Raw genomic sequence first — 27,193 nt, 5'->3', positions numbered from 1 at the left:
TAATCTAATAACAGTTGGCTGGATTTATAATTCCTGTGTGGCAAAAGGACATCTGAAACTCAGATTTTATACGTTAGCAATACTATTTACGCTTCTGTAGTAATAAACTTGAGTAGGAGTAATGCCAAAAAATGCAAAATGATTTTAAGGCTTCTTTGCCAGAGGCTAAGGAGCTAGGCACAGCATCACCCCATGGATTCCCTCTGCCTGACAGTGTGCCCATAAAGAGCTGTCATGCTCGGCAAGCTAAGCATTAGATCAACCTGCACTTCAGTACCTGTGGTGGATACAGATTCCCACTAAACCGAGCTTTCAAAAAAGTCCCCAGGAGAACAGCATTATTTGCAGTAGCCAAAATGTGAAAGGAACCCAAAAGTACATTGATGAGTGAATCGAGAATGGATAAGCAAAACGCAGTATACACATCCAATGGAATTTATTCAGCTTTAATAAGGAAGGGCATTCTGACACACGGTACAACACGGATGAACTTTAGGACATTATGCTAAGTGAAATAAGCAGTCACAAAAAGACAAATACTGCATAATTCCACTTATATGAGGTACCTAGAGTACTTTATATTCATAGCGACAGGAGGTAGAATGGTGGTTGCCAGAGGCTGGGGGGACGGGGTGGGGACAGGAGGAATGAGGGGCTGTTATTTAATAGATACAGTTTCAGGGCTTCCCCCGTGGCGCAGCGGTTGAGGGTCCGCCTGCCGATGCAGGGGACACGGGTTCATGCCCTGGTCCGGGAGGATCCCACATGCCGCGGAGCGGCTGGGCCCGTGAGCCATGGCCGCTGAGCCTGCGCGTCCGGAGCCTGTGCTCCTCAACGGGAGAAGCCACAACAGTGAGAGGCCCGCGTACCGCAAAAAAAAGATACAGTTTCAGTCTTGCAAGATGAAAAGAACTCGGGAGATGGATTAGTGGTGATGGTTGTACGATGGTGGCTTCAACATGGTTAAAATGGTAAATTTTATTTTATGCATATTTCACCACAATTAAAAAAAAAAGGTCTTAGGAGCAGAGTCCAGGAAGCCTTGGATGTCACTAATCTATAGTTACCCCTCCTTTCACAGCAGTGCACTCAGCCTCTTTGGTGTAGAGCAGTGGTTCAAGTGCAAAGACTCTGAAGCCAAACTCCACTCACCACACACACCCCAAATAGCTGTGTATCTAGGGCAATATGAGAGGCGTTTCTCTGTTCCCTTTATTTCCTCACCTGTCAAATGGGAATAACAATAAAACCTACCTCCTAGAGTTGCTGTGAGATTAGATGACGGTCTAATTAGATAACAGTCTCCACACTGCCAGGCATCATGTAAGCACGGAAGAAATGTTAGGGGCTGCTCTGTTTCTCATCATAAAGTTTACATCCTTTTCCTATTGTATCTGTTTATTACAGTGATCAGATTAGCTTTTCAGGCATCCGGTGAGGACTTTATAGCTGAGAGATGTTGTTGGTCACAAAATGAGCAAAAGCTATCTAGCAGCAAGTCAACACCCTGGGCTCCAATTCTGGGAAGCAGATGTACAACGAGTGGCATTTATATCTCAGAGACCAGTTTCCCCATAACAGTTTAGAACTACTGGGACTGCCACCTGCACTGTTTCTGAATGAATCATTAACACTTTGTGACAAATTTAACTCTGTGACCTCTAAAATATACAAAATGCCCTCTTATTGCCCATCAGATATTCAAAAGAATATCCTTCTAAATGAACAACAGCATATAACGAATCCCTTAAAAGCAAAAGAGCTACTTTCTTGACCAGAATTTCTTGGTTTGCAATCGCTGCTCTATTCAAATGCTTCTTAAAGACATTACAAGAAAATACCCTTTTGTTCTGAGATATTTCTAGAGAAAACCCGTTAGGACAAATGACTGAATTTTTCATTTTATATAGGGTTGATGGGTTTTGCGGGGGCGGGGTGGTTTTTGTTTTTCAGTTTTTTTTAAAGACACAGTAACCTTTTACTAGTTACTAAATTAAAACTCTTCCCACAGGAATGAAAGTTAATTGTCAATTTGAAAACAGAAGTTGTCTTTAAGGTTTGCTTTGGAAGACTATAGCATCTTTTAAGGAGGGCATCTAAGTACATTTTACAGTAAGTGGAACTTGGTTACTTCACTGAAACACAGCAGCTTTGAAAAATCTAAAGAAATGTCATTGTCTTGTTTGTTAAAATAGCACATTAAAAAATATTCTGAAGATGCTTTTCACAGCTGAGTAGGAGGCTCCTGGCTACAGAGCATGATGCAGAGCTGTTAGTTCTCTAAGTTAATCTGTTTAGTTTGAAAAAAGGAAAAAGAACTCAATTGAAGAGGGGAAAACCACTCAGAAAGAAAAATCTGTTCAACACATATGAAAATATTTGATTTATCTTTCCTTCTATACCTGGCTGCTGGCGTGAAGCAAATAATCTCTAGAAGAGAGAGAGAAATCCTCTTTTAAAAGGAAAAAAAAAAAAAAGAGAGAAGACCCTTCGATTCCATTGCTACTTCCTTCCACCTCCACAATATCCCAGCACAGTCACAAAGCTTCAAATGGAAATGCAGTTTATAACTGAAATGGTTTGCTAGTCTCACGCTTTATTTCAGAATCTAGCTTTAAATTTTTACAGCTAAGATTTTTCTTTTTCCAGTTATATTTACTTACGTTCAAAAACTTTACAAAACAAATAAGAAAAAAACTGTCAAATTTCATCAAGGTAAATAATATATTGAAGTTCCTACCAGCCACTTGTTTTAACATCTGGTCGCTTCTTGCCGAGCTGTCGTCATAATGTTCAAAAAGTGAAAACGCAACAGGCATTTTCTCTAAAGAAGCAGTGCTCTCCATTGCAGAAAGCAACCTATCAGGAGGAAATATTTCTATATAAGTCAAGAAATTATTAGCATACAAAATGAAAGCTAAGAACAGTTATTCAAAATGAAGTTGGTGGTGGTGGTGGTGGTGATGGTGGTGGTTTCTGTGAGGTGTTGTATCCAAAAAGAATTTAAACTGTTTCAAAATCTGGAAATATATGTATAAAATCTATTCACAGGATTCTTTCTTCAGTGCAACTGGTAATATTAGAAACTCCATTCCTATATCCTTAAATCTGAATAGATTCCATTGAATTATACAGTCTTAATTTTGCCTCTATAAAGTTAGTCCTAAAAATGATTACATTATAATGGTTGTTTATACTCTCTAAAGATAAAAATGTTTGGAGTCCATCTGGAAATTCACATACTGTGTGATATCTTTGCTGTTTTCAACCGTCACTATTATACATCTCACCATTTAGTCTTTCAAGAAAATATGTTCACCTACTATGTGCCAGGCACTGTTCTGGGTTCTGGGATACAGCAACGAAGGAGGAGAGTCTATCTATTCTTAAAAGACTAAATAAGCCACAGTATATAAATTAATAGCTTTCTTTATACTCAAGACCGTCTTAGGAGGGATGCCAACAAATACTCAGCATTGGTATCCAGGTGAAATCTGGGCTTAAAATTAAAAAAAAAAAAAAAAAAAAGGTAGATTCTGAAGAGGGAAAAGGGGAAGGGAGAATTGCAAAAACATTTATCTTTAGCATGAGGGGCCTAAACTTTGGTTAGGCGCTCTCCTCTGTGCACCTCACTCACAGAGGACTGGAATTACCTTCCAGAAATTAAGTCAACCACTAGGAACTCCATCAGCTTCATAATCATGGACGTTGGGGTTTGGGCAGCACAGACCCATCTCTAAGCCTTTCACCTGCTGTTGGAACTTTCTTCTCCTAAATACTTGTGTGTCTCCTTCCTCACTAAATTTAGATCTCTGTTCAAATGTCAGCTCTTCAGAGAGGGCAGCCCTCTCCCTTCTTCTATTCCTTACTCTGTCGTGTTTTTTCCTCAAACTCATTACAACCTATTTGTTTTTGTCTGTCTACTTCACCTGACTATAATCTACATGCAAAAAAAGGACTTTGCTGGGTTCACTACTGTACTGAAATGTGTTACTTGGCACATAGTAGGCTTTTAATAAATATATTTTGAATGAATAAGAGGACAAGGTTTCATTTGGATGAGAATATCAGGATCTCAGGTCTGGAAAATTTATCAATATGAGGGGAAAAGATTATAAAATATAACTGAAATATTTAGAGTGCCCACTATGCTTACTTGTGTTAGGAATAATAAAATTCACTATCATCTGATTTGGGGGAGATGTTCCAGTAGGGGCTTCGAAGAGGAGGTGACATTTGGCTGAGTCTTAAAGAATAAGTAGGAGTTTCCTAGGCAGAAAAGATAGTACGGGTGTTGCAGAGAGAAGAACAGCATGAATAAAGGCATGGAGTTGTGAAAGAGGCACTCAAGGCTCAGAGGGGACCATGGGCTACCTTGAGAACAGGGAAAGGGAGACAGAGATGAAATAGAAAGGTGATTTGTGGCTTGACTGGGAAGTCTTTCATATCCACCAAGAGTTTCCATTTTGTTTTTTAAGGCAGGGAGAGCCATAGAAGTGTTTACACAAGGGAAGCTTAGAAGAGTACCCTGGCATGATTCTGAGGGAGGATCAGAGCAAATAGACTAGAGAGGTAGTGAGGCCAGTTGGGGGCAGCCCACGACGCTCTTCACGAGGGAAGACAACACGAGCCTTAATTAAGGCTTTGGAGACGTAGAGGGTGGAAATGATAGGCTCAAAATGAATAAACAGGGGTGACTAGTGCACATACTAAGCCCTCTCAGTATATGTCACTGACGAAATGGAGGACTTTTTTGTAGCACAGAAGCTGTAGCTCTAGATAGAACACATAAAATGTTTGAATTTTCCCTTATGCACTGATCTGTTCAATTTTAACATCAGTGTGTGTAAGGGCATCTTCTTATGAGCAGGTCCTACAATGGTTGTGACTCTCTTTCATTATTAGAACACAAAAAAGCAAAACAGAGGGAAAAAAATTATCCTCTTAACAGAACAGCATTTTCTAAGCAAATGTGTTTTTTAAAATATGCAAATTTTGAGTCTAAATATCCTTGACAGCATTCTTTAATTTAAGCATTTTCAGTGTCGAGAAAAATCATTTAATATATGAGCACTGCCTTTAGATATATAATACGATGGCAGGGGGGAAAAAAAGCAGCAAGGGGAAGAAACTAGGAGAAAAAGCTAGATAATTAGCACTTCTCATAGAAAGGAACACCAATGACGTTGAGACTCTGAGGCAGAAGTTGTCTTGAGAACATGAAAGGCTTCATTTTAGTGAAAAAAATCAAGCTTCACCATGCGTGTGCACATTTAACAGGATTTTCTTTAATTGCCTATATTGCTTCACCAAATCCTGAATTTTGTTATCTTTTTTCTTTACAGAAAAATAATGGTTATCCCACGTGTATGTTCCTTTAGGCAACATGCAGCTTCTGCAAAGATTAATTCATCGTCAATTGGACAATGAGATCAAAATTAATTAAAATGACACACAGATGAACAAGTTCAAGCACAAAACCAAAAAAAATTGTATTTAGAATTAAATGCATGTCAATTCGTATTAGCAAGTTAATATTCTAATGTTTAGAAAAGTAAAAACGTGAAACTATAGCATTTTTAAAGGTAAACACATTTGCAAATTTTCATTCATCAAGTTTTCTTGCTGATCAGTATCTTCCACGAGTGAATGAAATATAATTAATAACCAAATATGCCCCTACATTGTCCAGTGCATACGGAAGGGCACTCTAAATCCATATACTTTGGGGGTAAAAATAAATATCAATAATACTTAGAAGAAATGTGTAATTTTTAAAAAATAAAGAAAACTGGGAGCAAGGCCTGGGTATCAGTTTCCAGACCTGCCCGGTGTGCCTCTGACTCCTGCGTGAGAACTGGTACATGTGCAGGTGCCTGGTCCCACCTGGATTCTCCTGTAGTGGATCTGGGGTGGAGGTCCAGAAGCTTTGGTTTAACAAACTGCACAGGTAACTCAGAAGCCAGTCTGGGGTACCACCAGGCCAGAGGACAGGTTGTTATAAACCAGAGGTTCTCAACCCTGCCTGTGCACTGAAATCACCTAGCAAGCTTTAAAAATACCCTGGCCACACCCCACATCAGTTAAGCCAGAATCTCATGAGATCAGATAGAGGCATCAGCATTTTTTAAACCTCCCTGAGTAATTCTATTTATAACAGAGCCACTATAATAAAACCCTTATTGATTAATGCCAATATTAATATACAAACTATTAAAGCATCTTGACAATATTCTGTTGAACATATTTTTTTAAAGATAAATAAGATTCATCTGTACAGTTTTCATTACCTAAAAAATCAGGTTTCTAATCCAAACCCATCTTTCTATATTTTAATATATCACAAATACAAATTTCTGATTTGACTTTATGCTATTTCACAACTTGGCACTGAATGAAATGAACTGAAGATAATATTTTCAATTTTAGAAATTTACATTAAAGGGGTAAAAATGATTAAAAAAAAAAAAAATTAGGCTGTAACAGGAGGAAAGACCTCAGGCCTGGCTATGAAGCAGAAGGGAAAACGTGAGCACTTCACTATCAGATGCTCCAGGCAATAAACATAGATCTGCTACGTGTTTTTATAGACAACATTTCCTAATTTCTTGTTGAGTGTTTTGCCTTTTAAATGAATGAAGAACTTCTCTTAGATTGAGTGTTAAAAAACAACAACAAAAACAAAACAAAATCAAAAGAGGAAGATTCATTTAGGTGAGCTGAGCAGAAAAAGAAGATAAATCCATGCCTGTCTTCTGAAGAGAAAATGAGAGAACATTCCCTTAAGATCACATAAATCATCAAATTGCTCAAGGCAGATATGAATGATTCTTTCAAATACTCATATTTAACCAGAAAGTCTAAGTATCTACAAAATGTTCTGTGTGCAGTGACAGGAAAGATAGCCTAGTCTAGATTAGGCTGGAAATACAGAATACATCTCAACGAAGCAGTTAAAAATCTACATTATGATAATTGTTATTTAACTAAAGCACATGCGATTTCCTTTCAAAAGCTGTCATTTAGCTTTCAAAAGCACTGTATCTATAATAAAAGTGCAAATCCAGGAGCTCACTAAACGTATGCATTTTTTAACTGGCAGCTCATTTTCTATAAAGCATCAAAATATTAAAATAAAGCATACAGTCATGCTAGTCTCAGTCGCCACTACATTGTGCCACATTTTCTATACCTTTCATTGATTTCCTCAAACGACTTATGGGGGAATGAGAGAGATTGAGAGAGGGGAAGGGAGGGAGGGAGGGAGGGAGGGAAGAAGGGAGGGGGGAGGGGAGAGAGAGAGAGAAACTAATTAACAACCAAAAGGAAAACCAACCTCAAGCATTAAGATCACGTATGTTCTAAAAGTCATTACTCCTCAGCTACCTTTGAGGCTGTTTCCTCTGGGGGGCTTCATTTCAGGCAGCAAAGAAATTAGTGCTCAGAAGGGGTGGCGGACAGGGTCTGGGATGGAGGGGGCTTTAGTTTTACTCTCTACCATCAGCAAGGCCAGCAACAGTTGCTTCTGCTCTGCTTCTCGCTATTCATTAATAAATGGCTTAGCTTCCAGAATAGAATTCTCTGAAGCAAGGAAAGTGACTTAAATTCGTTCAATGTGGAGATAAAGCAAAATGTAATCAGTAGTTATCTCTGGGTGATACCTTCTCTGTGCTTTTCTGTACTTTCCAAATTTTCTGAAATGGATATATATTACTTTTGTAAGCAGGAATAACATGCTTCCTTTTCTACAGTTTGTTCTTCTGGAGAGGAGAAAATATTCTTATCAAACCAAGGTAAGGTTCTTAGGAAACACAAAGCACTTTATTAGTGCTAGACTTCCAAGGAGGTGCTTAATTTTGAAATGCTAAAGCTTTGCCTTAATTTAGCATAAAGCAACTGAATGATTTTCATCCTCCTTTGAGGATGCCATGTCCACCTCACCCAAATTTGCACTGGATGGAGGCATCCGCAAAGGTAAATCAAAAGCCTAACATTGCCCCATTTGGCCTTGTTCTATCTCCAGTCTTTAGTAAAAGGCTGGGAGGATTGAGGAGCTTTGAAAGGGAGGTTCCCACTCATCATGAAATGGTGCTTTTCTCGTTTGACAATTAGGTTTAGGATTGCCTTCAGGGAAAACATCTCCATCACTCCTGGTTAATCCTGGCTCCATGGAGAACCAGTATTCTACTGAAGGTTCTAGGGAATTAGGAGAGCAAAGAGCTGTCTCTGTGAGTAATTTGAGGAGCACCCAAGGGACTCTCTGTCCACAAGGTACTTGTTTGAATTAAGGAATCTGATCACCAGGAAGACCCTTGTAAAAAGATCAACATGTTACCTGAGAGAGGTATCATGTCATCCTTTTGCATGCTGAAAGTGTACCAAAATGTTACTCTCCACTTGGTAAGGTTCAGAGGCAATGGTCCCTATGAGAGGTCATTTCAGATTAGGGAGTGGGAGTGGAGGCAGGGAGAGGCACTGGAAGATCAGGCCAGCACCCGGCATGAATAAAGTTTTTAGGCTGCTTTCCCTCCCTCTTAGAAGGTGACCAATCCATTGTGACAGAGCAGACAGATGATGCTGCGGCCTGGCTTCCATGTGTCCTTCAACTGGATCTGGGTGTTATGGCTTTAAGGATTGGCTGGGCCTTTTCAATAGGCATGGGGCATGCCCTAATAACTTTTAAATGAGAATTATATAAACCCCACATAGAGATATAAATCAACTTAGGGAATAGTAAAAGATGAGTTTTTTTAAAGTAAACTTGGGTCAGAGTGGGTTCAAGATGTCTGGACCTGTTTGAATCGGTGCTTACAGTCAAGAAAACGGTCTCATCGAGCTCCTCGACTTCTCTCACGATGGTCTCCAGGGTGTCCTTGGCAGTGTCCATGCTCTGCAGAAAGTGGACCATCTGGTCATGTAGGAACTCCATCTTCTTTTTCTTCACTTCCTCAAAGCTCTGGGCTTTCTCATCATACTGCGCTAAAACCTTTTTCATCATTTCCTCATTCTGTTCTTCTAGGCTTTTCTCATTTTTACTACAGTTTTCCTTTAAAAACAAACAAAAAACCCCTTCTGAATGAAACAAGAAGTGCGTGTGTGTGTGTGTGTGTTTGTGTGTGTGTTTTAAGAGAAATACTAGCCATTAAAATAATTAACCTCTGGCATCCTGGTAAGAGAATCACAGATTACATGCAGAGTCTAAATTTCCAGCCCACCAACCCCCTTTGCCATAGTTAGCTTTGCAACAGAATTCACTATAAGAGAACTGTCAAGAAGGATTTAATTAATGAAACACACATAAAAATGTTTGTAGCGAAGTATTGCCTACCCGCATTCCCACATGATAAAATTTGAAAGTGGCATCACGGTGAATGAAGATCAGGTAGCAGAGAAGGTTTAGTGCCATTTTCACCACTCCACTAAAATCATAGTGTGAGGGAGGGCACAGCCAGGGTATTGGACAGGGTGCTACATTCATAAATGCTCTCCAGGGAAGGGGTAGCTTCTGCCAGAGCAGGAGAAACTTTATTGCCCGTCTGGACAAACTCAGATGCTTAGAGGGCTAGTGATAAGGTGATCATATTACTTACTGTCTAAAAGGAACATTTTGGTGGCAGTGAGGGGTAGGGGGCAATAACACTAAAAATAATCAACAGGTGTTAACTGATCTACAACAGGAATTAAGCAGACCTCTCACAAGCAAACTGGGATGAGGAGTCACCCAAGTGAGTGATGGGGAAACTGTGCACCAGCCTTCCACAGGGGCCCTCTACCAATCCTGACTGACAACTAAGATGCCTGGGCCGTGACTGTATATGGATGGAGCACTGCTACCCCCTTCCTTCACTGCAGAGGGAGCAGGGTCAGCATGAACTCATTGAAGACAGTGGTACCGTGAGAGGCACTCATCTGTCCTGGGCATGAAATACTGGGCAGTGCTTTAGAGCACCTCTGCAGAGCTAACCCAGTGAAAAACAGGATGGTAGGGCAAGTCAGAACTCAGACCTGAATTCAAATCTTGGCTCTCAACTTACTATAAACTTACTATGACCTTGGTTAACATATTTCACTCTAAGTCTCAGTTTCTTATCTATAAAATGGGGGCAATAATAATAATAATAATAGCTCCTATTTCATATGGTTACTGTAAGGATGAAATTGGATAAAGCATGTAAAGCAGTTGCCCTATCATAGTAAGTGCCTAATAAATGTGCATGTGTTTTTAAGGGCAAGTCATTTATCCTTAGAAAGTAGTCTCACTGATGAAACAGAGGGAAGACTTAAGGACTTTACTTTTAATGGAAGAAAACCAACAATGGCAAACCACATATGCACACACAAACCCCAATTCAGGTCCTTTTAGCTTAGAGTCATTTATTTGTGATGCCATGAGCAGACCAAGTTAAAGTAAAAAGGATAAGGTAACCTACCTCAATGGTATTAAAAAAGGATTCTATCTCACTAACAAAGGCTTCAATCCTCAAGGATTTTTCTTGTAAATCTTCTAGAAAGTCTGCTAATTGAACCTGAAGAAAAGAATTAAGATATCCTTAGTATATGACATTTGAGAAAAGAACTTCAAGCAGCGAATTCCAATTTTCTTATAAATTTAGTATGTTTGGTAGAGAGTCACTATATCATGTTCACTAACAAATCAATCTTTAACTTTTCTTTGCTGCTTCATCTAAATTGACTATAGGTAATGTATGATAAACAATTAGGAGGTTTGTGAGTGACAGCAATAGTTTATTTTCTTATGCAAGAGGAAGGACTTCTTGGTAAGCTGGTGAGTTCAAAGCATACTTGTTTTAGTAAACTATGAATTGAATTCTTCCTCCTTAATTAGGCCTTGATTTTTATATATTGTCATTCTTCTAAGATGGCAGACTTTTTTCTGAACTGGTCCAACATATCTGAGTAGACTTCTCACATTTGCACCAATGGTTTCAGGTGTTCCTGCCCCACCTGACCCTGAGACGGTGAACAGAGTGTCACCAGGCTGAATGTCTAGTATACCAAATGATGAAAACTATCTACTACAGAGACCTTAAGGTTCTAATGACCCTCAAAGGGTTAAAATACTCTCAAGGAGTGACAGCCAACTAGAAGAGGTATGGGTGATGGGGGAAGATGGTACCTATTAGTTATAAACCTAGCTGCAATCTATCCTGTGAAACTTAACAAGTAACAACACAGAATAAAAGAGCTTCCATCTGCCTGATTCACTATCCACAGAATGATGGAGAAATTACATTGAGAAAAGTCCCTTCAGGATCTGGTCTCTGCTTCTCTCTCTAGCCCCTGCCTCTTCTCCACAAGCCCCCAGGCTGCAATCACACAAGCCCCACCTTTCCTTGGACTCTTTCCCACCTATGTGCCTTTTTATATGGCATTCCCTTTCTCTAGAATGTCCTCCCTGCCCTTGTTTACTAGAAGAACTCTATCTTACTTAAGGCTCACCCAAGCTTCACCCTTTTGTGACACCTTTCCTATCTTTCCCAGTCTCCCTCCACCATTTTATTTACTCCCAGAGGGTTCCTGTCTCAGAACACTGTGCTCCCATAATGCTGTATGATCTGGGGGAGCTACAAGTCTATCTTCCTTTATTTTTGTTTTGTTTTCATTCTCTATGATTAGCACAGTTCTTGACATGGAATGGAAGGTCAATAAATATTGAGAAAGAAGGAAGGGAGAGAGTGAAGGAAGAAAACAAATGACAGATAAAAGATAAGGCACCACAAAGGGGATGGAGTGGTGGGGAGAAGCCAGGACCTAGATAATCTACAAATGCAGCCATCAGTTCCTGAATAATCACAAATGGCCTACTCACAAGATGCTAGAGAATTCTCAAGTGACAATTTTTTTAATTTAATTTTTAAAATGTGCCAACCAACTCAATCTTCACAGTTGATTTAATGAACGAAGCAAGTCTCTGGTTTAGTCAATTTGTTTTCCACTTTCTCTTCATACTATATGGAGAAGGTCCAGAAAAAAAACTTTAAAATGGTTTTAAAGCAGGAGACATCATATCTCCCTGCTTTTGAAATTTGTTTTAAATTAACAGTACTTAGAATTATTTTTTTAATTTCTAAAACTCATGGAGATAAACAAAACATAATTAAGAAAGCTAAAGAAAATCTAGTCTTCTTTCTACTGACAGTACCCAGTAGTTGTTAGTTAACAAAACCAAGTGTCATCAAAGAATGGGGCATATTTCACTGGTGTTGATGCATCCCAATGCCTGAGATTCCAAAAAGAAATTGACCCATGCCCTACCCCAAACTTGACCAGGTAAAGTTTCAACAAAATTTCACCCTGGAGATATAAAACCAATATCATATCAGTTGAGAAGGATTACTTTTCCAGGAAAAAAAAAAAAAGCCAAGATTCTAATATGTTTTCCTACTGAATCAAAATGAGCCTGACAATCATTTATCAGTGACCTAACTGAATAATCATATTGAAAATTGCTACCATTAGGAAGGAACTAAGCAGAGCAACATGGATACACAGTCAAGGGCATTAGCTGTAGCATCAGACAGACCTGGGTACCAGTCCTGGTGCTGTCTTCTATGACCTTGGACTTAAACTATCTGAGCCCATGTCATTATCTGCAAATGGATGACAATGACAGCGTTGTCATATGGATTAAAAGATATCTTGTATATAAAGACCTTAACACATTGCCTGGCCCACAGTAAGTGCTCAATTCTTGCTATTACTTGCAATTTTAGATGATTCTGGCTACTGTATGGAGAATACATTGATGAGATAAGAGTGGAGATTCCAGTTAGAAGGCTACTGAAAGGTAGATGAGAATCTTAAAGACTAAATGTTTGATTTCCAATAGTATCTCTGAGGGAGTAGAATACTTATAATCACATACATAAGGATATATGTTGCGACTAACTTTCTAACATTGGGAGTCTATAGACATAGCCAGAAGGAATGCAAAAGTTTTCCATTTCTAACATCAATTTTATAAATGAAGAAATGTGGAGAAAACCAAAATTTAAAATGTCTTACTGTCTTGAGTATTTTATAAAACTTGCAATAAAATTGCTTAATATAATGTAAATGTGTATTTTTAAAGGATGATATTGTAGATAACAGAAAATAAATTGTGCTTTATGCTCAAGTGCATATTTTTAAATTTAAAATTATTTGCCTTTTTAAGATTATGTTAAGGGCTACTGTCATAAGATCTCTCAAAGGCAATGCCCCATGTTACTTATCCTGGTATCTCCAGAATCTAGAAAAATACCTGGCACATACTATGTACCCAATAAATGTTTGTCAAAGTGAACTTAACTAAATAACTAGGGAAATATGCTTAGTTTTTTTCAGACTATTATGCCTAAAGATGAATGTATCAAATATTGGTCATTTTTTAAAATTGAGAAAATGAGAAAGCCAATTAAACATCTATGTATGATTACACACTTGTATGCTTTAAAATCTATTTACCTTTACAGCACTTATAGCTGTATCAAGTGTTGAAACCTCATGGTCTTTGTGGGTACCAAACAGCTTGTCAACAGCAGAAATTGGGCTTTTACATGTGTGGCAGTATGTGTCAATCTGGGACTTTTTCAATTCCTTTTGTTCCTTCTCGGTTACCGACTCTGATGATAACTGGTCTTGTTCTGTCATCTCTCTGTCCAACTCTTCCTGTTCGGCAGACTTACTTTGTGCCACCTCACTCACAAATTCATTTTCACTGACATGTTCAGAGGATTCCTTTCCATGAGGCAACACATCTTCAGGGGTGGATTCTGAATACAGTTCTTCTGATAAAGTGTCTTGAGTAACTACTTCGTAATTCAGGGATTCAGCAAATTCATGCTCATCCTGAACAGGGCTACTGCAGAGCCGGTCTTCACTCAGCTCAGGGGGAACCATTATTTGAGGTTCTTCTTGCAGTGTTTCTTGAACACAAGTTGCACCAGATGCAAATTCTTCCTCTGGGAAGGACACTTGTACTGGGACATTCAGACTGACCTCTGGATTTGCATTTGCTGCTTCATTAGTCTGGCTGCTCATTTCATCTACCCTCTCCAGGACATGATGAGTGTCTTCAAATGGAACCGCATAGCTTACCCTCTGGGTGACCACTCTGACTTCCTCGGTGATGGAAGCTTTCCTTTGCATAGCTACACTGTCAAGAGCCTCCACGTGGCCTACTGATTCTCCTTCCCTGTAAGCTGCTTTCTGTTTCTCTTCCAGACTCTCCTCCCCGCAAATAGTTTCAAACCTCCCCCAAATTTCCCCTTCTTCAATTATTGATTGGTATGAATCATCCTTACCAACTGGCTTTTCTTCTAGACCTTGGCCTTGGTCCTTTTCAGTTACAGATGTGTCATGGAGAATGTCATCTTTGAGTATGTACTTCTCAAAATATATTCCTGTTCCATCATCAGTGTCAGAATTTCTGCTTGGAAATGATGCTTCAGAATTCACACTGTCACCTTCAGAAGCTGTCTCCCCTTCTTCCTTTTTCTCTCCAACTGCTTCCTCATACAGATCTTTATATAAAAATGCCAGTGCGGGTGGCTCCTCCAGAAGTTCAGGATTAATGGCTTTAGCAGTGGTAGGAAATATCTGGGTTCGTGACAAAACTCCTTCCTCTTCATCAAATAAAGGCATCCCAGGTGACTTTGAGTCCACATCTCTATTTATGCTCTTTGGAGCATCTCTGTCAGCTGATTTTTGGACAACCGAAGACTTTTGGGTCTCTGGGTCAGATAATTTGCTGTAGTCCTTTTCTAGTCCATAAAAACTTTCATCTAATTTCACCAATTCATATTCATATTCTAGGGCACTTTCCTCTGAACGTTCTGGGAGAGAGACAGTTTCTCCTGGAACTTCCTTTGACAGCTCTCCTTCAACATTTAATTCCCATGGAGTTCTCTGTTTTTCTGGGTCTGGGGAGATGTTATAATCAATCAATGTATATTTTTCAAAATAATCCTCTTCACTGGGAATTTCAGGCTGATTAAAGGCTAAATCACCAGTTTCTGAATCTGTGGCTCTCTCCCCTTTGGTTGTATGAGTTTCCTTTTTTTGGTCTTCTTTCGATGGTGTAACTTTTTTATCAGAATCTTCTAACTTACTCTGTAATGTTTTATAGCAAGCAACTGCCTCGCTCTCATCATGGAAGGGTATAGGCTTAAATGAGGCCTTCTCTTCCAAGTATTCTAACTTATCTTGGATTTGTTCACTTTCTTCCTCATCAACTGAAGAAATAAATGCAGGAGCATGAATGTTCAATATCTCACAACCTTCAGAAATGATACTGAAGGCACTCTTTTGCTCTTCTGAAAGTCCAGCTGGCTTACTAGTCACGGTAAATTCTTCATCTCTTGCATATGTGTCTTCAGGCTCCTTGGAAATCATCTCATCAATACTGATTGTTGTTGCATTAGTTATAAATTGAGCATAGTTGCTGCTCACCGAAGAGCGTGGTTCATTTACATGGGCATCTTCCACAGCTTCCAAGTGGTGCTTTGAAACAAGAACAGATTGTTCAGACATTTCAGATGCTTGATCTTGAGATGTTTGAATAGTGTGGACCATATGCCTCTCTGGAGTCAATTCTGACCATGGATCTAAAATCCTTTCAGATTCTTTAGAGGGAGATCCTTGTTTACTTTCTTTTGTGGTATCTACTGAGCCACCTTTTGGCAGCTCTGACGCTGTGACCTGTCCCTTTTCTTCATTGTGACTTACCACATCCCTGCTTGACTTGTCCAATACCAGATTTCCTTCCTTCGGTAAAGTGTGATCATTTATTTCATCATGATAAGGAAGATCTACTGGAAGGAAAGTCTTGGTTTTCTCCACCAAAACTTTACGTTCTTCTAATGGATGTGGTTGGGTTCCTACTGCCTTTGTTTCCCTGATTTCTGGGTGAGCCTCTGAGATTATGGTTTCTGATTTTTCAGTAATTTCTGTAGTTTTAACTAATGAAAATGGTTGAGTTTCACCCAAAGAATGACTGAAAGAGATATCTGACTCTTCAGGCATATGCCTGGCTATATTCATGGAATAAGGCTGAATTTCCTGCTGCTCTTTTCCTTCTAAAAATGCATGTGACGGCTCTTCTTTTTCTTCTCCTTTACCCTCCTCAATAATTTTGTATCTTTCTTTGTGGTCATCATTTTGATAGACTTGCTGCAGTGCAGTAGCAGCTTTTGGTTCTTCCAATTTAATAGGGCTAGATCCGTGCGTAATTTGTGCCTTCCCTATTTCATTATTACCTCTAAGCTCTAATGGGGCCACCGTTTCTTGTTTTTCTGCCACCACCTTCTTTTCTTCCAAGGAATATGATCTCATTCCCAAGTTACCTTTCTCCTCAGTTGGGCTAACAGGTCTGAGTTTTATTTCCTCTTCAGAAATTTTCAAGGAAGTAGGTTTTGGCATCTCTTTCTCTAGTCTGTCTTCACCAAGATCAATTAAACTGTCTTTAGATTCTTCTACTGGCAAAATTATTGACTGCAGCTTCTCTGATTCCTCTGTGATATTTTTACTTGCAAAGCTAGATGAAGCTGATTTTGGTGGTTGTGGCACCTTATCTATTGCATCAAATAAAAAGAGTGATTTTTCTTTTTGATCACTTCCTGGCTCTTCTTTAAGGACAGAAATATTCCATTTAGATGGAGGGGAGATTTCTGGCTTCTGGGGTCTTTCACCATCAGTGATATGAAGACGAACAGAATTTTTGGCTTCTTCCATAATGGATTTCTCACCCATGGGAGAATAAGATTGAATTCTAAGATGTCCCTCACCATCAGCAGAAGTAACTACTGAGTTTAGGTCCATTTCCTCTGAATAGTCTAGGACTTCTTTCTTCCCATAATCTTCACTAGATGCCTCAAAGTTGGATTTTGGCTGTGGCAAAACTTCTACATTTGATAACAATGTGGGTTTTTCTTTAAAGTCTTGACCTTCACCAGATTTAACTAAAGAACCTGTGGATTCTGCAGCAGTTTCAGGTTTGGCCTCTAGCAATAGATGATCCGCTGGCTTCTCATTTGCATGAACGTCAGCTGGAGCAGGACCTCTAGGCTCTATCACAGTCACTGCTTTTTCTACAGATGGGCTTGGCTGAGCTTCTAAATCTTCTTTTTCAGCAACTTTGTTATCTGGAGTGCTTGACTGTAAAAATAAACTGGATATCCACGATGTGAAAAATGAAATTCCTTTCTTTCCCTTTTCCTCAGAGAGGCCTGGCTCCACTGCCTTCTGCTGCTTGGGCAGCTTTTGTATGACCTCAGGTGACTCTGGGGGTTGAGGTTCTTCATTTTCTTGGGTTGAGGAGAGGGGTTTTATTTGTGTGGGTGTTTTCACTTCAGATGCTGGTTTCCCTCTCTCAGCATCATCTACAACCTCTGACTGAACCACTTTTGATTCTTCTCCAGGTAAGGGAGATCTACGCCTGTGTGCTTCTTTTTCATTGCCCAGTGCAATTTCTGCCTCTTCTGCCAGGAAATGGGCTGCTTTGGCAAGAGAGGGAAGAGTTTCTGATTTGACCTCTTCTGTTGATGGGCCAGACACTGATTTCTGGAGGATTCTTTCAGATGGTGTTTTGATTTCTTCCCAGCTGTCTTCTTTGCAAGGCCTGGAAAATTCTGTGTTTGCTTTCTCCGATGCCAAACTTTCACTCCCCACTAAAGAAAGGGTCTGCTTCCCTTCTGCTTCATTTCTCTCCACATTTCCAGCTGGAACTAAAGATTTTGGTTTGGGGGCCAGCTTTATTTCTTCAGAAGAATAAGTTTTAGTTGCTAAGGTCTCTACGTTACCACTAGAGGTATCGAGAGTAGACACTGGTTCTTGTAATGATAAGTGAGATTCTTCTGCAGAATGTCGCAGAATTTGCCTTCTGATTTCAGTTGTGTGGTCTTTCTCTGACAGAGCAGGCTTGAGCTGCCCTGTCATCAGATCACTGGTACCAGAGGAACCCAGCTGCACAGATCCAGGGACTCTTTCTTCATGGTGACTTGCCAAGTCTCTCTCTGGCTTTTTCAGCATCCAATTTTCATCCTTTGGAGAAATAAGGGCCTCTTTCATGTGTGTTTCTTTGACATCTGTAGGCTCAGTTGTCATAAATGATTTTGATTCTTCCAAAGGCAAATTTTCTTTCATAGACAAAAATTGTTTAATACCCATATCTTGTTTATCTGCAAAAGATCTGTTTATGTCAGGTAATTTAACAGCTTGGTCTGAATGAAGTTCTTTTTCAGGCTTCTCTTCTTCCACAGGGAGGTCAGAAGAAGCAATCTTTGATGGCTCTGTTATACTCTGGGGTACATGAAATGAATTTGGTTGGTCAGTTTCTTCATTTAATTTAGTTACAGTATTATCTGTCACTTGTGCCTTCAAATTTTCTGTTGGCAGTAACAGGCTTATTTCTTGTTTTCCTTCTTTTTTAAAGTCAACTGAATGGTTCAACTCTCCTGATAATCCTTTTAAAGAAAAAGTGTATGGCTGAAGTTCTTCTGGGTTGTCTCCTTTAACTAGAGAGGTAAATGCTTCCCTTGATCCTAAGCTAACTACCTTAGGAGAGAAAGATTTAATTTCTTGAATCTGAGGTTCTTCACTAAGGCATGATGAAACCTCTGAAATTTCAGGCACTGTAGTTGACACATGAAGTCCCCTGTTTTCTTCTTTTCCTTCTCCTCTGCTCCTAAGTTCAGCTAGGCCCTTTCCTAAGACAGAATCCCCTGTTTCAGTTATGGGAGATTTTATTTGTTTTGTATCTATGGATTCACTTTGCCTACCTAAACCACCAGTGAATTCAGAGCCAGAATTTGGTAATTCTGATACTTGATGTGGCTTGTCTTCCTTCTCAGGTTCCAAAGAGAGCTGTGCCAGAGCAAGATCTTGATTTTCTGACAGGAAATCTCCCTGAACTACAGAAGGTGTCTCCACTGCCTGTTTGCTCTTATCACCACAGAGGGTTGGTAATGTTGAAGCTAAATCTTCTGATGCTAAATATTCTAACTCAGGAAAAGAACTTGCTGTTTGCTCATTTTTGCCTTTTGTAACTACATATTTAAGTGCAGGTGACATGTTCTGTGAGGAAGGAAGTTCAGTTTCTGTTTTCTTTATCTCACCACCTAGGTTGAGCGAAAGTACATGGTCAGGTCCTGACATCTCTGAGGCAGACATAGAATTTTTTTTCTGTGACACATCCAAATATTCAGAGTTGAAGACTGTAGAAAATGAAAGATCTTGTTTGTTTTCCACCCTCGCTTCCTTTGGTACATCTGAATGCTGAGAAGACAATGTTTTGGTTACTGCCAACCCAGGTTTAATGTCTTCAGTTTCTACCTTTGACAAAACAGACTGCTCTGGTATAGAGGATATGCTTGCAGGTAAATCAAATTTAATTTCTTTCCCTACTTCTGACCAAGCCGGATGTTGGGACGCAGCAGTTTCAGCGGGAGAAGAACTAGCTTTAATTGCTACCTTGTCTTCTTCTTTACGAAGTGAATGCTTATCTACAGATGTTACCATCTGAAGCGGCAAACCAATTCCTAATTCACTCTTTCCTACTTTTGTTAAGACTGGATATTCTGTAGGGGTGGGAAGAGATAAATCTGTTGGGATTTCTTCTTTTGCTAATTTGGTTAAGCTTGAATCATGCTTTGTTACAGATGTCGTGGTTATTGAAGAACTGGGTTCAATTTCTTTCTTTATGTCTTCTGACAAAGCTGAAAATTCTGACATGGGTGGTGCATGCTCTACTTCCTTTTCCACTCCTGGTGACGCTGAATGCAGCACTCTAGGTGTACCAGTTATTTTAGAATCATGTTGCACTTCTGCAACACAAATCTCAGGTCCAGATAAAGATGTTTCCTTCAGAGGTGAATATGGCTTTATTACTTCAGGCTCATTCTCTGACAACCTTCTCTGTTCTAGTTCAGATGTCACAGTTGGAGTTAAATTGGGTTTGACATCCTTCTTTGGCTCATCTACCAAGTCAGGCAGAACTGAATCTTTCATCCCAGACTCTGGAACATTTGGAGGCTGAGGCTCCATTTCTTGATCCCGTAATACATGTGCTATAGCTTCTTGAGAATCAGGCACAATTTCTTCCTTACTTTTAACTTTTAACAAAGCCATCTGTTCATCTGAAGATTTTGGAGTGAGTGATGTTTTGGGTTCTTGTTCTTTCTTAATTGCATGGACGGAACCAGGTGAAACTGAACACTGAGATACAGGCAAAACAGGTGTGGTTTCTTCCTTTACCATGGACAATTGTGCAGGTGTTGCAGCTAGTGATGAACTAGTCTTAATTTCTCCCTTCTCTGAATCACTGGTTAAACATGGCGGAATCAAGTCTTCAGACTCAGGTTCTAAATATGCTCCAGTTCTCTGCTTCTGTGCCATAATGAGATATTCAGGTACAGTTGTTGATGCTGTTTGAGCATCTGGCTTAATCTCTCCCTCATTTGTTGAAGGGAGCCAACTCAAGTCTTCAGGTGCAGACACCAAAGGAGAAGTTTCAGTTCTTTGCTTCTGTGATGAACTTAGATGCTCAGGTACAGGTGTAGCAGTTGGTGCAATTTCTTCCTCATCTGCTTCTGAGAAGCAGGAATATCCTGACACGGCCATTGCAGTTAACAGTGAATCAGGCTCAGTTTCCTCCTTATTTGTTTCTGGGATCCTATATGGTGGGATGGAAGCTTGTGACGCTGAATCTGGAGAAAAAAGTTCAGCTTCTTCGGTGTCTTCATCTGACAAAATCATGTGTTCAGATGGTGATGTTAAACATATTGGAGAATCACACTCAAATTCTCTTTTCTCTGTCTCCTGAGTTCCATAGGATGGAAATGAGAATTCTGACACAAATGCAGAGTCTGGAGAAAAAGGTCCAATGTCTTCTTGCTCTTCTTCTGAGAAATTCATGGGTGAGGAGGCATCTTTTAGATTTAAAGGGGATCTGTGGACAATTGCTTCCTCCTGTGACTCCAGTGTTGCATATGGTGGTACTGAAAATTCAGACGCAGAGGTGGAAGAGGGTGTGTACCGCTCCATCTCTACTGTCTCTTCTTCTGAGAGGACCACATGTTCAGATGGGGTGGCTGAAAGTGGTGGGGCCTGGCATTCAGGAGTCCCCTCAGTTGTGTATGGTGGCAGAGAGCATTCAGATACAGAGGCCACCTCTGGGGGACAGAATCTGGTGTCCTCCTTCTCTTCTTCTAACAGAGTCTTGTGCTCAGAAATACCTTTTGATTTCAACAGGGAGACATCACCAATTATTTTCTTTGGGGATTCCTGTGTTACATTTGGCGGGACTGCATATTGGGAGGTCAGTGTTAAATCTGGTGTGAAATGCTCATTTCCTAGGTTGTCTTCTTCTGATAGGACCATGTGTTCAGATGTAGCAGTTGAAAGCAGTGGTGACTGGCATTCAGAAGTCCCCTCAGTTGTGTATGGCGAGAGAGAATGTTCAGATACAGAGGCCACCTCTGGGGAATACAGCCTAGTGTCTTCCTTCTCTTCTTCTGACGGAATCAGGGGCTCAGACACACCTTTTGATGTTAATGGGGACTTATGGTCAGTTGTTTTCTTTGGTGACTCTTTTGTTGCCTGTGAGGGAACTGAATATTCAGAAGCAGATGTGGAATGTGGTGTGTAATGCCCATTTTCTGAAACCTCTTCTCTGGACAGGACCATGTGCTCTGCTGTAGCTGTTGAAAACAGTGGGGACTGGCATTCAGGAGTCTTCTCAGTTGTGGATGGTGAGACAGATGTAGAGGCTGAAGCTGGGGAATAAGGCTCAAATTCATCATTCTCCTCTTCTGACAAAACTGCATCTTCAGATACAGGTTTTACATTAGGTGAAGAAACTGGCTCAACTTCTTGCTTCTCTCGTTCATAGTTCAAATCCTGTGTGACTGAATACTCCGATATGAAAGCAGAATCAGTAGAAACAGACTCATTTTCCTCTCTTTCTTCCTCAGATAAGGTGACATGTTCAGGTGCTGATGTCGTCAGTAATGGCAGAATGGTCTCGTCTTCTTTCTGCTCCACTTCAGGGGCCAAGCGTGGTGGGAAGGGCTCCTCAGAAACTGATGGACTTTCTGGGTAATCAAGTTCTATGATCTCTTCTTCCACTAAATTAGAATCTTCAGGTTCAGGGGAAGCAGATATTGGTAGAGGCATTTCTATTTCTTCTTTCTCTGGTTCCTCTAACACTAGAGGTTCAGAAAGAGAAATGGATGGCTCGGGCATGTTTTCATCCTTCTCTCCTTTGACAGCGAGATGAGGAGGGTTCAGTCGTTCAGAGACTGGTTTTGTCCTTTCTGGTGAAGTCAGATCCAGTTCTTCTCTCTCTGGGCCAAAATCTTCCTGGATAGAGGCTGTCAGACCCGGTGAAAGTGTTTCCAGAGAACCCTTCTCTGCCTCCAGTGAAATGGAATGGTCAGCAGAAGATACGTCTTCCCTCTTTACCTCATCCACTAACGGCAGTGAGACTGAAGAGTCATGCTCTGCAGTTACCATTTCTCGTGAATCAGCCTCAGATTCTTCCTTTGCTGTTTCCAGGAACGCAGGTGCAGATGTATTGGGTGTAAGAGAGGAAGGCTCTATCTCACGGGGTTTTGCTTCATCAGCTGGCAGCTGTGGCACTGACTGTGGCGCGCCGAGCTGTGTTTCTTGTTCTGCTGTGTCATTACTTGTATAAGAGGAAGGTGTGTGCTTGATAGTAGATGCAGCCCTTAAGGGAGAATCAGCGTAAATTTTCTTTAGATCTTCATGACTGAATGAGGTCAGGGACTTTGATCCTTTGGAAACTGCACCTCTCCAGGGTGCAGCAAGCTCTTTTACTTCATCATCGTCTATGCTTTGGGCTACTGATTTGCCTGTTTTGGAAACTACATCAGAATCATGATTGCCCAAATCTGGCTCTAGACTAATGGACGCATCTTTCCCCTTCCTATAATGTATTTCTTTAATTACATAACCCTTTGGCAATGTTCCATAAAATTGTAAAGGAATTAATTCTTCTTTAACAGAATTAAACATCTTAATTTTATATTGTACTGTTCCTATGTAGACCGGCCTTAACACTAACGGTTTGTGTTCTTTGTATATCGCTCCAGTGATAGGAGGTGTATTTGAGGTGGTCTTCTTGTTTCTCATCTTATCGTAAATGCCAGTAGATGAATTCTTTTTCTGGCTCTTTAGTTCCTGGCTTTCTGAAATTAAAGGATTACTTGTTTTGTTTGCTGGAACATCTTGGGATTCAAAAGAATTTCTTTTTTTGTTGCCTTTCCGACGCAATGATGGTGAGCCATGCTTTGACTTAGGCTTTCTTTTCCGAATTTTTTTAACTTCATCCACAATAAAGGAAACATTCCCTGGAGGAGACTTCAGAGTCGACCCTTCCAGACTACACACACCAGAGGTCTGACTTTCTTCCAAGGCCCAAGGAGTGGAAGACCTACTTGAATTGGTCTCCCAGGTTATTCCACTATCTTCCCGTTGAACTGTTACCATGGAAAAGGAGGGGTCAGATATGATACACTTCTGCTTGGTCTTGCCCTCTTCATTCTGGTCTGATAACCTAGAGTAAATAATGATATTATTAATAATTCTACATATATTAATAATAAAAATAACAGTAATTGCATATTCTAATAATAAAGTCAATGTCCTATTCTTACTAGGTAAAGGATTAATGTAAAATTAAAACATACAGATAAGTAGTGCCATCCATATCAAAAATAAGGATGTACACAAAATAAAGTTTAAAAATTGAAGTCAGGATACCAAATACAATAACACATCCCAGGCTGGAATAAATCAATATCCTGCAAAGTCAAAAAAAAAGCTAAAGTGAAATTCCCTACCTTCCCCTATCAGGATTGCCCCCAGACCTCCTGTGGCTCACCCAGTCCCTCAGGCTCTCTATCTAGTCACCAGGACCTTCATAATGGTCCTTGCATCTGTGCCTTCCCTGTTACTGCTATCACTACCTTGACCTAGCTTTTTATCACATCACCCCTTGATTATTTCACTAGCTTCCTAACTGGTCAGCTAGTATCACGTTTACCTCCTGCCCTCCCCCCACCCTCAATCCATCCTGCCTATCTTTCCAGACCAAGTTTACTAAAAATTTTCATCATGCCACTTCCTGCTCAAAAACATCAGTAAATTCCTTATATCTATAGAAAAATAAATTCAAAATACTTAACTCTCTGATCCCTACCTGACCTTCTTTCCAAGTACCCACTTCCACCCTATCCCTACATGGAACATTTCTGTTTTAACTAGATAATTCTGTGTTCAGTAAATATATCACGGACACTCTGAGTCAGGGCCATGAAAGGAAAGTAGTGAATATAGAGAGATCACAAAAAAAACAGCAGCCTACTGTGCTGTATTTAACTCATCTGTAAACCAGGGATCATAATAGAACCTACTTCACGGGATTGCTGTGAGGTTTAAATTAGCTAATACACATGAAATGCTTAGAAAATGTGCCTGGCATGTAATTAACACTCAAAAAACATGTTCTGTAATCAGGTCTTACATATAATCCTTGAACTAGAGATCAAAGGAGCCTGGGCATGTACATTTTCAATGGCTAAAGAGGTTTGGAAAGATGGTCACCTTGGACTGCTCTTATATGCCCTCAAGAGATGGCTGGCTTTGGCTGTCCCTTTCAATTGCCATTGGGCCTTTGTCTCAGACTCTGCAGCACTCTTCCCTGGAATTTTCTTACACTTTCTCCTTCCCTGTGCTCATGCCATTCTTCCACTTACAATTCTTATCCCCCACCTTAATCTACCTTTCCTGCATATTTAAATTCTATCTACTCTTCAAGGCTTAGTTTTAAAACCTCCACTGTTACCATCCCTGACCAATTCAGCAGGCATATTTGCCTTTAAGTTCAAGACAGATAAATACAGAACTATTGACTGACTTATACACTTTTCTACAACAATAAAAACAAAACCAAAAAAAAAAAATCTATGCTAAAAAACCACTAAGCATAAGTATTCAATTAAGGCACTTTTTAAAAACATACAGAGTTAAAATTTAGGTCCCTAACCAATCATTTTTTTTATCATCAGTCACTGCTTATATTAGCAGTCCTTAATTCTGGATACATTTTAGAGTCATCTGTAGAGAGATTTTAAAAAATACTGATGCCACACTATACCCCTTCCCACAGAGATGCTAGTTTAATCGTACTAGAGTAGGGAGTTTTAAAAGCTTCCAGGTGACTCCATTATGCATCCAGAGTTGCAAATCACTGGGCTAAACAATCCTAGCTATGAAACTTAACTAGTACATGCCTTTCTAGCTTACCCTGAATGCTTTTTAGTTTGTTAGATTAGGCTGAAAGCCAAGACCATAAATCTTTGCAGGTACATTCAACTCCCCTTTCTGAAACTTCAGAGTTTCCCCAGTAGTCAGCCGCAAAGGGCTGCTGAGATCCTGATCTCCTTAGATCTCACCCATGACCAAGTCGAGCCTGGGGCAGCCAGAACCCCTGGACCACTGGTCTTCAGTAGCAAGCATCCTCATCCATTTACCCCAGGGTGCTGAAAACAATTTCATTTTCTACACATGCAGTGAGTGAAAATGGCTGGAAAGTGGTGAGAAGAACTGGTTTCTCCATTTCCCTGGTAACTCTGCTCTCACTTATTTGCTTTGGTATTAAACTACTGAACTTAATTAGTAATTGATACCTTATCTTGGTTCTGAACTGAATCTTATTTTTAATGTTTTTCAGGCTCCTTTACATATCTAATTAAACTTATTCCTTGAAATTTTCAATTCCTTCTACCTCTTCTCCCTTCTGTTTAACTTAACAAAGGCAGAATGAAATTAAAAATTAAGGTTATAGCATGCAACTGAAAAGTCAGCATTTCGAATGCCCATCATTGTAGTAGTATTACAAAAGCAATTATAATTCAGTTTAAAGTTAATTATTGATTGTAAATTCAATGTACTCAACCAGAGAAGTTTTCATTACTCATTAGAATGAGTTCATGAGTGCTTAGCAGAATACCCAAATGTTGATCATAAAAAGATAGAGGCCTACTGAGGTGGGTTCACTCAATCATTTACTTATTCATTCACTCATTTATTTCATTTAATAAAATTTTATTGAGTTTAAATACTAGGAATACAAATATAAAGACATAGAATCTTCTCTCAAGAAATTCAAAATCTAACAGGGAGACAGAACTAAACATTTTAACACTGTGGTAAGTTCATTTACAGAAGATAGGCAAGATACAGTGAGAACATAAAGAAGGGAAGACCTCAAGAGGAAAGATACTTGCACTGGATTCTGAAGAGGAAATAGGAGTTTGCCAAATGGATAAAGAGTGATGGTGGTGTAAGGATGGGAAGCTCATTCCAGGAAAATGTCACAGGATATGAAAAAAACGTACACATGAATAAATCAGTCTGGCTCACTGAGAAACCCAAAGTATTTGGGGATGTCTTGATTATTGGACAGGAGCAAAGGAATAGAAGAATAACACAGCCAACAGGAATCAGAGAATAACTATATTAGCATGTGTAAAGTCATAGCCCAAGTATTCAAATTACACTCAGTGTAAAGAAACCATTTTCCTTAATAGAAGACCAATGATCTCCCTAGAATTCAGAAGTATTTCTTACTCAGGAACACAAATGTTCTCATCTATGCAAAGATGTATACATCAACTTTCCATAATTAATGGATATTGTCTATGAACATGATCTTATTCATTCTCCTCTGATTCTCACAAAGCAACCTTCTGATTATTACTTGGCTTCCCAAGCAGATTTATCTGAGAGTGAGAAGAAACACTTCTTGATGACCTGGGGAGCTCAGTTCCTTCCTCCTTTCAGAATTGGTCAAGGAGAAGGTTCAGTAGATTTGAGTTAGATCCAGGAAAGAACAGACTGATACCAAGTTGAGTGCCAAAGACATCTTCCTTTTCAGGATAAACTTTATCTGATTTCCTTCTATTCCTATTTATTAAGAGAGATTTTTAATAATGAATGAATGCTAAATTTTATTATACAATTTTCATGCAAAAATGAAGATGACCATATTCTTTATTCTGTTAATGTGGTGAATTACAATTGATTTCCAGATGTCAAACCAACCCTGAACTCCTGAAATGACTTCAACATGGTTGTGATGTATTATACTTTTTATATTAAAAAGCTGGAT

The 27,193-nt window shown here is 39.6% G+C and overlaps 1 protein-coding gene across 1 annotated transcript in view; it reads right to left on the bottom strand.

The window, feature by feature from the left end:
* Positions 1 to 27,193, bottom strand: part of CMYA5 (cardiomyopathy associated 5) — a 101,929-nt gene that overhangs the window by 35,529 nt on the left and 39,207 nt on the right. The window contains exons 2-6 of the mRNA XM_065874304.1: positions 13,468 to 23,575; positions 10,431 to 10,526; positions 8,813 to 9,046; positions 7,193 to 7,215; positions 2,741 to 2,859 (exon numbers count right to left, since the gene is read on the bottom strand). Coding sequence (XP_065730376.1) covers positions 2,741 to 2,859; positions 7,193 to 7,215; positions 8,813 to 9,046; positions 10,431 to 10,526; positions 13,468 to 23,575 — 10,580 coding nt within the window. The remainder of the gene's footprint in view (positions 1 to 2,740; positions 2,860 to 7,192; positions 7,216 to 8,812; positions 9,047 to 10,430; positions 10,527 to 13,467; positions 23,576 to 27,193) is intronic.

The sequence above is a fragment of the Phocoena phocoena genome, chromosome 3 (assembly GCF_963924675.1).
Source record: "Phocoena phocoena chromosome 3, mPhoPho1.1, whole genome shotgun sequence".
NCBI lineage: Eukaryota > Metazoa > Chordata > Mammalia > Artiodactyla > Phocoenidae > Phocoena > Phocoena phocoena.
This window is presented reverse-complemented; position numbering and strand designations above follow the sequence as displayed.